The sequence below is a fragment of the Agelaius tricolor genome, unplaced genomic scaffold, assembly GCF_023055355.1.
Source record: "Agelaius tricolor isolate 1412-34295 unplaced genomic scaffold, bAgeTri1.0.p SCAF_40, whole genome shotgun sequence".
NCBI lineage: Eukaryota > Metazoa > Chordata > Aves > Passeriformes > Icteridae > Agelaius > Agelaius tricolor.
Window position 1 is genome coordinate 2814559 of NW_027269300.1, and position 12358 is coordinate 2826916.

The 12358-nt window shown below is 53.4% G+C and overlaps 2 protein-coding genes across 2 annotated transcripts; both read right to left on the minus strand.

The window, feature by feature from the left end:
• Window positions 1-318: 318 nt before the first annotated feature.
• LOC139603685 (olfactory receptor 14A16-like) lies at window positions 319-1254 on the minus strand. The gene has a single exon (XM_071454574.1). It carries the CDS (start codon window positions 1252-1254, stop codon window positions 319-321), a length of 936 nt encoding a protein of 311 aa, XP_071310675.1.
• A 9394-nt stretch (window positions 1255-10648) lies between these two features.
• Window positions 10649-11702, minus strand: LOC139603696 (olfactory receptor 14J1-like). The gene has a single exon (XM_071454583.1). The coding sequence runs from the start codon at window positions 11700-11702 to the stop codon at window positions 10785-10787; it is 918 nt and encodes a 305-aa protein (XP_071310684.1). The 3' UTR covers window positions 10649-10784.
• Between the last annotated feature and the right edge of the window lie 656 nt (window positions 11703-12358).

Genomic DNA, 12358 nt, shown 5'->3' on the forward strand with positions numbered 1-12358 from the left:
GTGCTGGGAGCCTCTTCCCTCCACCTCTGCTCACAGGCACTGCCCCTGCAGGGACAGAGAAGGGCTGAGGAAATGCCTTGGACAGACAAGTCAGGGCAGGCACTTCTTTTTATTTAAATGCCAAGAGAAAAAGCCTCTTGCAAGTGTTTGTATTTCAAAAGAAAGGTAGATATTAATGTAGAAATGCTAAGAGTAATTCTGCAGTATTTTGTAAAAAACCACAACAACAGTAGAAAAAAGTTACCAAATAAAAATGGACAAATAGGGGGAAAAAGGCTGAGATTGTTACATTCTGAAGGCTCTGCAGCAGAAAATGTTTCAGAAATGCTTCTGAAAATACAGTCTCATCAATTTTCTCAGGGCATCCTTGAGCTCCTGGTTCCTCAGGCTGTAGATGAGGGGGTTCAGGGCTGGAGCCACCACCGAGTACAGAACTGACACTGCCAGATCTAGGGGTGGGGAGGAGATGGATGAGGGCTTCAGGTAAGCAAAAATGGCAGTGCTGACAAAGAGGGAGACCACAGCCAGGTGAGGGAGGCAGGTGGAAAAGGCTTTGTGCCGTCCCTGCTCAGAGGGGATCCTCAGCACAACCCAGAATATATGCACATATGAGATAATAATGAACACGAAACAACAAAAACCTAAAGAAATGGAAAACACAAGAAGCCCAAGTTCCCTGAGGTAGGATTTGGAGCAGGAGAGCTTGAGGATCTGTGGGATTTCACAGAAGAACTGGCCCAGGGCATTGCCATGGCACAGGGGCAGGGAAAATGTATTGGCTGTGTGCAGCAGAGCATTGAGAAAGGCACTGGCCCAGGCAGCTGCTGCCATGTGGGCACAAGCTCTGCTGCCCAGGAGGGTCCTGTAGTGCAGGGGTTTGCAGATGGACACGTAGCAGTTGTAGCACATGATGGTCAGGAGGAAATACTCTGTTGAAAAGAAAAACACAAACAGAAAGAGCTGTGCAGCACATGCTGAGTAGGAGATGGTGCTGGTGTCCCAGAGGGAATTGTGCATGGCTTTGGGGACAGTGGTGCAGATGGAGCCCAGGTCGCTGAGGGCCAGGTTGAGCAGGAAGAAGAACATGGGCGTGTGCAGGTGGTGGCCGCAGGCTACGGCGCTGATGATGAGGCCGTTGCCCAGGAGGGCAGCCAGGGAGATGCCCAGCAAGAGGCAGAAGTGCAGGAGCTGCAGCTGCCGTGTGTCTGCCAATGCCAGCAGGAGGAAGTGCCTGATGGAGCTGCTGCTGGACATTTGCTGTGTCTGGGCATTTCAACCTGCAGAAGGAGGAAAGACAGGGCAATGGAGGGGAGATTTCTCACAGAATTATCAAAGCCCTTTCTCATAGAGTCTTTCCTGCCACTGAACACCTCGCCCTGTCCATGTCTCAAATATCTTCCTTCAGCTCTGTTGCTGGAGCCCTGATTGCTGCTGGCCAATGTTGTGTCAGGAACTGGACCTTCAGCTGCAGAACAATTGGGAGTCAGCCCTGACCCCCAGTCAGTGCAGGGGAACAATGAGGGCAGGGGCCAGTCCTGGTAGTGGGACTTGAATAAAATATGTTCAGCTAAGGCAGAGAAGCTGACTGGGGGAAGCGATGGGGATTGCTGAAGGCAGAACGAGAGATTCTGCTGCACTGTGGAAGAACAGAGAGTCCAGGGAGGCAGGAGGGTTGTCTGAGGCTTAGTGCAGACTTAGGGGAGCTGCTCTGTCCCTCTCTCCTGTTCCAGCTGCCCTGCACTTGCACCTTTCTGAAATCCAGTCCCGTGTTACCCTGGACAGCCAGGAGACTCTGCAGAGAGCAGAGGGATCCCTGGCACACAAAGTGGCTCCTGCCTTTCCCAGAGTCAGGAGACTGGGCTCATTGCCAGCCTCCCAGGCTGCCCTGCCCAGAGCTCCCCGGGCACAGGGAGCTGGGACACCCCATTGCTGTGCTCAGCCTGCACAGGAGGAGCCCAAGGGCTGGGCCTGGCCCTGCAGCTGGAACTGCCATTCCAGAGAGCCCCTCAGCAATGCCAGCAGCACCTGGGCAAGGCAAGGGGAGAGAGAGCCAGGCCTGAGGAAAAGCCTTTCCCTGCCCAGCCCTGCCCAGCCCCTGCCAGGCAGCAGCAGGGCAGGACAGTGGCCCTCAGGCCCTGGTCAGCAGGGAATGAATGGGCACATGGCTGGAGAGATGCCCTTCATCTCTGGAGCTGCTCTGCCGGCCCAGGAGGGACTGAGGGCCCCGAGCCCCCGGGCTGAGGGCTGTGCTGGCTGCGAGGGGACACAAGAGCTGTGCTGCTCAGGGCAGTGTCTGCCCTGCAGGGCAGGCCCGGCAGGTGCCACATCTGCCCTGCAGCAGGGCTGCCCTCAGCACTGCCTCCCTGCCTCCCTGCCCACGGCTCTGCTGCTGGAGCTGTCCCAGCCCCAGCTGCTCCTGTGGCCCCGGGCTCCTTCCCTGCCAGAGCTGCCAGAGCCCAGCCCAGGCCCTGGGCCAGCCCTGCCCTGCAGCTGCTCGGCCCTGCAGGGATTAAAGAACAGCTCCCCCAGCCTGGGCACCATGGAAAGGTGATGCTACATGGATCTGGAGGCTGGGCAGGTACAGGCACTTGCTGAGGCTCCCAGGAATCCTCAGGTGATGGTTTAAGAGTCTCAGCCCCTGCTCTCCTATGCACAGATGAGTTTCCATTGCCACCCAGCTGTGCCAGGGAAAAGTGGGAGCACAGATTCAGGAAAGCAGAGACCCAAGCAGGAAACTCCTGCCCTGAATGAGCTCATGACAAGTCCCCTCAGAAGGGGCGTCCTGCTCTGGAGCACATCCTCCTCCTCCTCCTCCTCCTCCTCCTGCTCCTGCTCCTGTGCCACAGAGAAACTGAGAGAGTCCTCCTGACACATCCCCCAGGCTCTGGGGTGTGCTGGCTTCAGGAGATCCCTCCAGGAGCACAGGGGACATTGCCCTGCACCCACACACTCACCATGCACAGGGCTGTGAAGATCTTTCCCCAGGTGAAGTCTCAGCTCAATGTCTTCCCAATCCTGATTGCCTTCAGCCTGTCTCTGCCTGGCTCCTGTGCCCTCAGTGCCTGCAGGCAGAGCCCTCAGCCCTGCTGGGCTGGGAGAGGAGCTGGCCCTGGAAGAGCTGTTCCTTTAAAGCTCAGCAGCACAGACACAGCACAAGGACTTTAATGAGCCTCTGGGGATTTGGTGTTGTTTACATCAGACTCAGTCCCTGAGAGAGTCTTCAGAAAACTTCTCAAGAACTCAAAATTAAAACAAAACAATGAAGTTTCTTGAAGTTTTAATGGGTCCCACTTGAGGGGCACGACTGGGAACATGTCCCCAGGTTCCAGGTAGAGCAGAACACTGGAGGCAGTGATGACAGCTGGGGACAAACAAGGCCAAGGTGTCTCTGGTGCTGAGCAAAGCTGGATGTGTTTGAGGAATGCCAAGGGCCAAGGCCTGAGCCCCAGGGCCTGGCCAGGCAGATGCTGTCCCTCCCTCCTTGCTCAGGGCTCTTGCCGGGATGGGCACTGGCATGTGGGGATGTGCAATGCCAAGGGCAGGAGCATGGGGCAGCCCCTGCCAGGCTGCTGAGCAGGGACAAGGAGGCCGTGAGGCCCCAGGCCTGCAAAGGTCACTTGTCTCCTGCTCCTGCCTCAGGCCCAGGCCCAGCAGCCATGGCCAAAGTGCTGCCCAAGTTGGCTCTGGCAGGGCTGTCTTGCAGCTGCTGCCCATGCCTGTGCCCTGTGCAGCCCAGGCTGTCCTACAGTGTCCCTGCCCTGCGCCTCTGTCCCTGCAGGCTGTCGGCATCCCCCGGCAGCCCCACCTGGCTGGGCCCTTCCTTTGCTGGCAGCTCTGCCTCCTGCCTGCCTCTGCCTGCCCACACAAAGCCTGGGGCTGATACCAAAAGGGTTCATTCCATTTTTACCCTGCCTGGGAACTTTCAGCACAGGAACAAGGCATGCAGGGGTTGCTTTCCCTGCAAGGATGGTTGGAAGAGAAGAAGAAGACATCTGGCTCAAGGGTGCAGGGGTAGTGAAAACAAGGAGCGAATCTGGGAACTTGGGGTGGGTTTTATGGAAATGGGTAATTTGTAATTGGCATTTAGTGACTGTATATAAGCAACACACTGGTAGAATTACATGTCCCTGTAAGGTAAGGAATTATCCCATGTTGGACCTTAGGCCTGAATAAATGATACCTTCTCAAACACCAAATTAGTGTTATGGAGTCCTATTCTGATATTTTGGACATTTGGTGACAGCAGAGGCTGACAGATCCAAGGAGTCAGCTGTGACACTGTGGAACCCCATGGAACAAAGGGTCCATTGTGATGCAGTGGAACCCCATGCAACCAAAAGTCCATTGTATCAGAGCAAGGCCTCATGGAAACAAGGAGACCATTGCTGACAGTGTGGAAGCTCCTGGAGCCATGCGGTCATTGTTACAGTGTGGGGCTGCATGGAACCAATGGTCCATTGTGACACTGCAGAACCTTCTGGAATCAAGGGGATCATGTTATGCTCTGGAACCTCATGGAACAAAGGATCCATGGTGACACTGCAGTGCTCAGACCATTGTTGACAGTGTGAAAGCTCCTGGAACCAAAGTCCATTGTGACACAGCAAGGCCTCCTGGAACCAAGGGTCCCTTGTGGCTCTGTGGGGCTTCCCAGAACCAAGGAGACCATTTGGACACTGTGGGGCCTCATGGAACCACCTGGCACTGTGACACACCGGGGCCACACGGAGCCAAGGGGCCACTGAGACCCTGAGGAACCTCATGGAACCAAAGGTCCATTGTTACACTGTGGAACCAATGAGACCATGGTGACACCATGGTGCCCCATGGAACCAAGGAGCCATTCTGATTCTGCTTTGCCTCATGGAGCCAAGGGGCCACCATGACACTGCAGGGCCTTGTGGAACTAAGGCAGCCTTGTGACACTGCAGGGCCCTTGGAACCAAGGGTCCATTGGGAGATTGCAGGGCCTCATGGAACCATGGAGAACATTCTGACCCTTCAGAACCCATTGGAACCGAGGGGCCATTGTGACACTGCAGGGCCTCGTGGAATCAAGGGGACCACAGTGACACTGTGGGGCTCCATGGGACAAAGGGGCCATTCTGACACTGTGGAACCAAGGAGACCATTGCTCTGCTATGGGACATCATGGAACCATGGAGGCCATTGTGACACAGCAAGGCCTCATGGAACCAAGGGCACAATAGTGACACTGTGGGGCTCCATGGGACCAAGGGGGGATTCTTAAAGTGCAGGACCAAGGAGACCACTGTGACACTATGGGGCATCATGGAACCAAAATCCATTTTGACACAGGAGGGTCTCATGGAACCATGGAGGCCATTTTCACACTTTGAGGCCTGATGAAACCAAAGGGCCATTGTGGCACTTTGTGTCCCCATGAAACCAAGGAGTCCATTGTGACACTATGAGGTCCTGTTGGGCCAAAGGGCAATTGTGGCCCTGTGTGGCACCACAGATCCAAGGGACCATTGTGACCCTACAGGGCCCCATGGAACTAAGGATTCATGGAACAGTGTGGGACTCATGGAACCAAAGGTCCATTGTGACATTGTGGGGCCTCATGGAACTAAGGGGGGACAATTGTGACGCTGTGGGTCCCAGTGGAAGCAAGGGGCCTGTGTGACACAGCTGGGCCTCATGGAGCCAAGGGTCCACTGTGATCCTGAGGAGCCCAAAAGAACCAAGGGGCCATTTTGACACTGTGCAGCTGTGGAGACCCTGAGAGGCTTCCCTGGCTTAGGGAGACACAAGAAGCTTCCCTCAAAAGCTGTTTGACCCCATTGGCTCCTTCCCCTTGTCCCATGTCCCTCAGCCACTCCCTCTTCATTCCCCATTGGCCCCATCTTTGTACTGCCCCCATGGCACTGATCAGCCCCTGCCTCTGGAGATACAGGAACCTGGACTCCCCTCAGGAGTCCTGCCTTGTGACCCTGAACATCTCACTCCACGGCTGAATCAAACATCTGTGGGTACCATGCAAAGGCCCTTTGTGCTTCCCTACCCTGGGCTTTATTAGCAGCTATTCCAGCTGCAACAATGGTCCATCATGGCAGTGTGGATTCAAGGACACCATGGTGACACTGTGGGACCTCATGGATCCAAGGGGCCATTGTGACACTGAAGAACTTCATGGAACCCAGGGTCCATTGGGACACAGCAGGGCCTCATTGGAACAAAGGAACCATTGCTGACAGTACAGAAACTCATGGAACCAAGGGGCCCTGGTGACACAGCAGGGCCACATGGAACCCAGGAGACCAGTGACAATTAGGGACCTCATGGAACCAGGGTCCATTATGGCACTGCAGAAACAAGGAGACCATTGTTGATGCTATCAAAGCTCACGGAACCAAGCAGGCATTGTGACACTCCAGGGCCTCATTGAACCAGGCAGACCATTGTGACACCACAGAACCTCATGGCACTGAGGGTTTATCGTGACACAGCAGGGCCCATGGAGCCGATTGTCCATTGTGACAATGTGGAACCAAGGAGACCATTGTGACATCATGGAACCTTGTGGAACCAAGGAGACCATTGTGACATCATGGAACCTCAGGGAACCAAGGAGACCATTGTGACATCATGGAACCTCTGGAACCAAGGGTCCATTGTTACAGTCCAGAACCAAGGAGACCATTGTGACAGTACAGAACCTCACAGGACCAAGATTCCATTGTTATGCACTGGGGCTTCATGGAACCAAGGAACCACTGTGACACAGCAGGGCCACGTGGAACCAATGGTCCTTGGAGATACTGCAGATCCAAGGAGACCATGGTGATGCTGTGGAACATCATGGAACCAAGGGGACATTGTGACACTGGGGAACCTCTTGGAATCAAGGCAACCGTGTTACATTGTGGAACCTCATGGAACCAAGGGTACATTGTGACACTGCAGGGCCTCATTGGAACCAAGGACATGGTTGATAGGACAGAAGCTCGTGGAAACTATGGGACATTGTGACACTGCAGAGCCTCATGCAACCAAGGAGACCCTTGTGACATCGAGGAGGCTTATGGAACCAAGCAGCCATTTTCACACCACAGAACCCAGGAGACCATTGTAACATCATGGAACCTCGTGGAACCAAGGGTCCATTGTTACAGTCAAGAACAAAGGACACCATTGTGACAGTACAAAACCTCATGGAAATGAGGGGCCATTGTTATACAGCAAGGCGTCATGAAATCAAAGGGCTGTTGTGACACTCTGGGGCCCCGTGGAACCAAATATTCATGGTGACACAGCGGGGCTGCTTGTGACCAATTGTCCATTGTGACCCTGCAGATCCAAGAGACCAGGGTGACACTGTGGCAGTTGATGGAACCAAGGAACTGTTGTGACACACCAAGGCCTCGTGGAGCCAAGGAGAGCATTGTGGCAGTGCAGAACCAAGGAGGCCATTTTGACAGTACGGAACCCAATGGAACCAAGGGTCCATTGTTCTACAGCAGGGCCTCATGGAACCAAGGGGCCATTGTGAAACTGTGGGGCATAATGGAGCCAAGGACACCACTGATACTGAAATCTACTGGATAGAAAATCCTGAACAGTTTTGAGTATTTGAAAGCAGGTATTCTTTATTACAGCATGGTGGTCACTTGGGCCATCCTTCCTCCACTGGAGTTCACTGAGCATTGAATGAACAGGGTTTTTATCACACACACCCATTATGTATCCATTAGCTAACCCCACTTCCTTTGAGTTTATTTGACATAGTTGCACCCCTTATCACAAGTCCTTTTATGGTTCTTTGCGGTCTGTCTTCAACATCCAGTGTCCTTTTTAGGTGGCTGTTCCTTGACCCCCACTTTTGAGTAAGGGCAATATTATTGTTCTGCATAACTTGTGTTTTGTCAGCCTTGCAGAGCTGAGCTGGCATCCTGCTTGCATTTTGTGTGGCTTCTGTTTACCAGAGGCACATCCTCAATCAGTTTCTCCAAGGCTGTGCTGTTCTGTTCTACTGTCCTTGACAAGAGTAAATGTTGTTCTGTTCTCCTGTCCTTGTCTCAGTGCTTGCCCCACATGAGGCGTCTGCAACCCCCCCAAACGATGGGTCTGGGGTGGGCAAGTGTTCCTGGGGAACAGGGATGGGACAGCTGGGCTGGACTGACCCAAGGGATGTTCCACTCCATGTCACACCATGATCAGCAATCACCTGAGAGAAGTGGGGGGCAAGGAGGGTACGGGATTAATTTCTTTTTTAAGACATTTTTTCTTTGAAAACAGCACCTACACATACAGAATCCTCTCCTGCCATAGGGTAGTAAAACATTTTCTGCTGATAGGTGATTTCCTGTGGATTTTCTTTTCTTCCGTGGCTTTTTCTTTTTGTGGTTGGTTTGTTTGTGGTGTTTTTGTGTTGTTGTGGGTGGGTCTTGCTTTAGTTTTTTGATTGGGTTTGGGATTTTTTTTTGTCAGGTTAGGGTTTTCCCTATTGAACTGACTTTCTTCTGATGCATGAGTTTTTTCTGATGTTTCTTGAGGCTTTTTTGGCACCTGATGGCAAGGCAAATTTACCCAACTCAGTCATCTTGCCCAATTACATTTTGCAGTCACCACTGACTCTGTGAGTTTGGTCACAGGCTCCCTGCAATTTGGCAGCATCCATAAAGGAATTGAAAGTGCATTTCATGCCATTTTAGAGACAATAGAAATATTCCACACTGGTGGGCTGTCACCTTGGTTTTTTAAGATTTTCTAAGCCTTCTGATGTTGACATTCTTGTAGTGAACTTTCTCACACACTTTCTGTAAATAACTCATTGTTTTGCATTCCTTTATGGAGGAAGAGAGAGTTGATGGACTGTTGGTTCGACCAGTGGCATTGGAGAGGTGCCACTGTCATCCTCCAATCCACTGTAACTTTTAGAAAACTATAAATGTTAGAGTCAGAAAATAAACTGCCCTTTTTTTCCTTCACCTTGTGAATGGTGGTGAGCTTGTGTTTTTTTGTGTCCTATAGCGACAGTGGTCAAGGGCTGGTCACTGAGGGATGTCACCAGGGCGTGGCTGCCAAGAGGACTCTGTATCATGGATGACATTTGACCCTCACTGTTCAGCCAAATTCCCACCCAGCCCATGTTCCACTCCTTCAGCCCAGCTCTCTCCAGTCTGGCTCTGAGGAGACCACAGCAGACCCTGTCCCAGGCCTGGCTGAAGTCTGGGCACACAACATCCCCTTCTTTTCCCTCCCACGTGGGTTCTGCAGTGCCTGCCCTGTCCTGCCAGTGCCTGGAATGGCTGCAGGAGGATTTGCCACATCCCCTTCCCTGCTGAGCCTGACCAGGCTGGGACTCTCCCAGTCCCCCTCCCTGCCCCGTTTGCAGACTGGTTCCATGTCTGCCCTTCCCAAGTGCCCAGGACCCTCTGGGATGGCTCTGGCCTTTCCAAGGGGTTTGAGAGAGGTCCCACAGTGACACTGACCAGCCTTCTCAACAGCCCTTACACCAAAGGCCTTTTCCACATCCCTCAGTTCCAGGTCAGTGCCCAGAACACAGCACAGCCCTGTCAGGTCCTCGGGGTGGTTCAGAAGGGAGGCGGCTCTGATTTCTCCCCACAGACCCTCACTCTATCCAATGTCTCTCTCTGCAGTCCATGGCTGCCCTGAGCATTTTTTCCTGGAGCGTCCCTGCCTGGGATATTTCTCTCCATGCAGTCCTAACCACAACCCAGCAAAGAATCCAGGTGTTTTCCCAGAGGATGTTACTCTCAGAGTGAAGTGGCCTCAAGGCACGGTTTGAGCTACTGGAATTGTGCCACCCCCGGGTGCTGCTGATGGTGTTTGTGCTCACTGGGGTTCATCTCCCCACACACACACCATGCACTGCTGAGATCTCCTCAGCACAGAGCAAACATGGCCTGCTGGCCTGGTCCCTTGGTGTCCCTCCATGCAGGGACAAACAACCTCCTGCAGGTGGGGAGAGGCCAGTGCTGGCAATGGTGGCTGCAGGGGCTGCTGTGGGACAATTGCCCTGGGCCACCTTCCCAGGCTGTCCCAGAACAAAGACACAGCCCAGGCCCTGCTCTGCTGCTGCCTCAGGTCCATGCCAGGAGCTCTGGCTGGGCCAGGACACTGCTGTGAGCCCCCCCTGCACACTCCCCCCTGCCCCAGGCCCTGGGCTTTGCTGGGCCAGGGCATTCCTGGAGCACATTGCTGACAGCAGCTCTGGAGGAGAGCAAAGCCTCCCTGCCCTGCCCTCAGGAGATGCCCTTTGCTGATGGAGCTGCTGTGCTGGAGCCCAGCTGTGTCCCAGCAGTGCCCATGGCCTGGCCCTGCCTGTGGCCACAGCAGGGACGCGCAGCAGGACAGGGACCAAGCTGCCAGAGCACTCCGGCCTTACAGCCACAGCAGGGCTGGCAAGGACAGGGTGGAGCTAGGCAGAGCAGCTCTGAACGGACCAATCCCTGCTGCTCCCTGGCCGTGCTGCTCTGCTGGGACTCTTTCCCCTTCTCCCCTCTAACTTCATGCTGGGCTCAGAGTTGGGATTCCAGAAAAAACAGGCACTGCAAGGTAGTTTATTTTCTTCAAATGTAGTGATAGCCCAAACCCTGGTTTACAGAGCTTCTAGGTCAAATTCAAGAGGCAGACAGTGAATTTCATGGGGGTGATTAAAAAATTTCTTTTAGAATAATTATTAACAGAAAGCCCCATTGAAAACTACCAAAGAACTGGGAAGGGCTATTTGGCCTGTCATGAGTTGCAATCCGAAAACTATGCAGAAGAAAACGGGAAGTTGGTTGCTACAGAAATCATCTGGTCATCATTTTCCTCAGGGCATCCTTGAGCTCCTGGTTCCTCAGGCTGTAGATGAGGGGGTTCAGGGCTGGAGGCACCACCGAGTACAGAACTGACACTGCCAGATCTAGGGATGGGGAGGAGATGGATGAGGGCTTCAGGTAAGCAAAAATGGCAGTGCTGACAAAGAGGGAGACCACAGCCAGGTGAGGGAGGCAGGTGGAAAAGGCTTTGTGCCGTCCCTGCTCAGAGGGGATCCTCAGCACAGCCCTGAAGATCTGCACATAGGAGAAAACCATGAACACAAAACAGCCAGAAACTACACAGACACCAACCACAACAAGCCCAAGTTCCCTGAGGCTGGAGTGTGAGCAGGAGAGCTTGAGGATCTGGGGAATTTCACAGAAGAACTGGCCCAGGGCATTGCCATGGCACAGGGGCAGGGAAAATGTATTGGCTGTGTTCAACAGAGCATTGAGAAAGGCACTGGCCCAGGCAGCTGCTGCCATGTGGGCACAAGCTCTGCTGCCCAGCAGGGTCCCGTAGTGCAGGGGTTTGCAGATGGACACGTAGCAGTCGTAGCACATGATGGTCAGGAGGAAATACTCTGCTGACATAAAGAAAAGAAAAAAAAAAACCTGTGCAGCACATGCTGAGTAGGAGATGGTGCTGGTGTCCCAGAGGGAATTGTGCATGGCTTTGGGGACAGTGGTGCAGATGGAGCCCAGGTCACTGAGGGCCAGGTTGAGCAGGAAGAAGAACATGGGCGTGTGCAGGTGGTGGCCGCAGGCTACGGCGCTGATGATGAGGCCGTTGCCCAGGAGGGCAGCCAGGGAGATGCCCAGCAAGAGGCAGAAGTGCAGGAGCTGCAGCTGCCGCGTGTCTGCCAATGCCAGCAGGAGGAAGTGCCTGATGGAGCTGCTGTTGGACATTCCTTCACTCTGGGCATAGTGAACTGTTCAAAGACAACACGGACAATTTGGACAAAGTACCTTGCGTCAATCCTATGCTATTTTCTTACGCAAGCAGTCAAAAATGCAATGCTTCTCTTTCTTTGCGGAAACTTCATTTACCTTTTTTTTTTTTTTTTTTTTTTTTTTTTTTTTTTTTTTTTGTTGAGTGTAAGTTTGGTTTGCTAAGTAACTTGTGCTTTTTAGAAGGGACAGAAGTCCTCTTCTTAGCATTCTCTCAGGCTGAACACTGGGGAGTCCAGAGGGAAAACAGGGCTCCAGTGCCCCACTGCAGTCAGGCCTGCTGGTCCCACACAGGTGCCCTATGCTCATTTCACCTCCCTCTAGCACAGGATGAAGAAATTTAAAAGTGCATTTAAAAATAATGTGGCCTTTTTGAAGACTCCAGTTTCAAAATCAATCTCTCCAACTCTTCTCTCTTTCCCTGTGCAGCTGGACAAAGAGGGATGCCAAGGGTTGGTCTGGCTCTCTGCTGCCTGGAGTTGTGCCTGCTGGGAGCTGTTTCTCTCTATCCAAGCCTTGTCCCTGCCAGTGCTGCCAGAGCCCAGCCCAGCCCTGGGGGCTCAGCTCTGCCCTGCAGACCCCTCCCAGCACAGGGCACTGCCCAGGGGCATCTC

What these genes read in the sequence shown, in the direction of transcription:
- LOC139603685 (XM_071454574.1), bottom strand. Translation starts at nt 1,254, where the DNA reads ATGTCCAGCAGCAGCTCCATCAGGCACTTCCTCCTGCTGGCATTGGCA.
- LOC139603696 (XM_071454583.1), bottom strand. Translation starts at nt 11,702, where the DNA reads ATGTCCAACAGCAGCTCCATCAGGCACTTCCTCCTGCTGGCATTGGCA.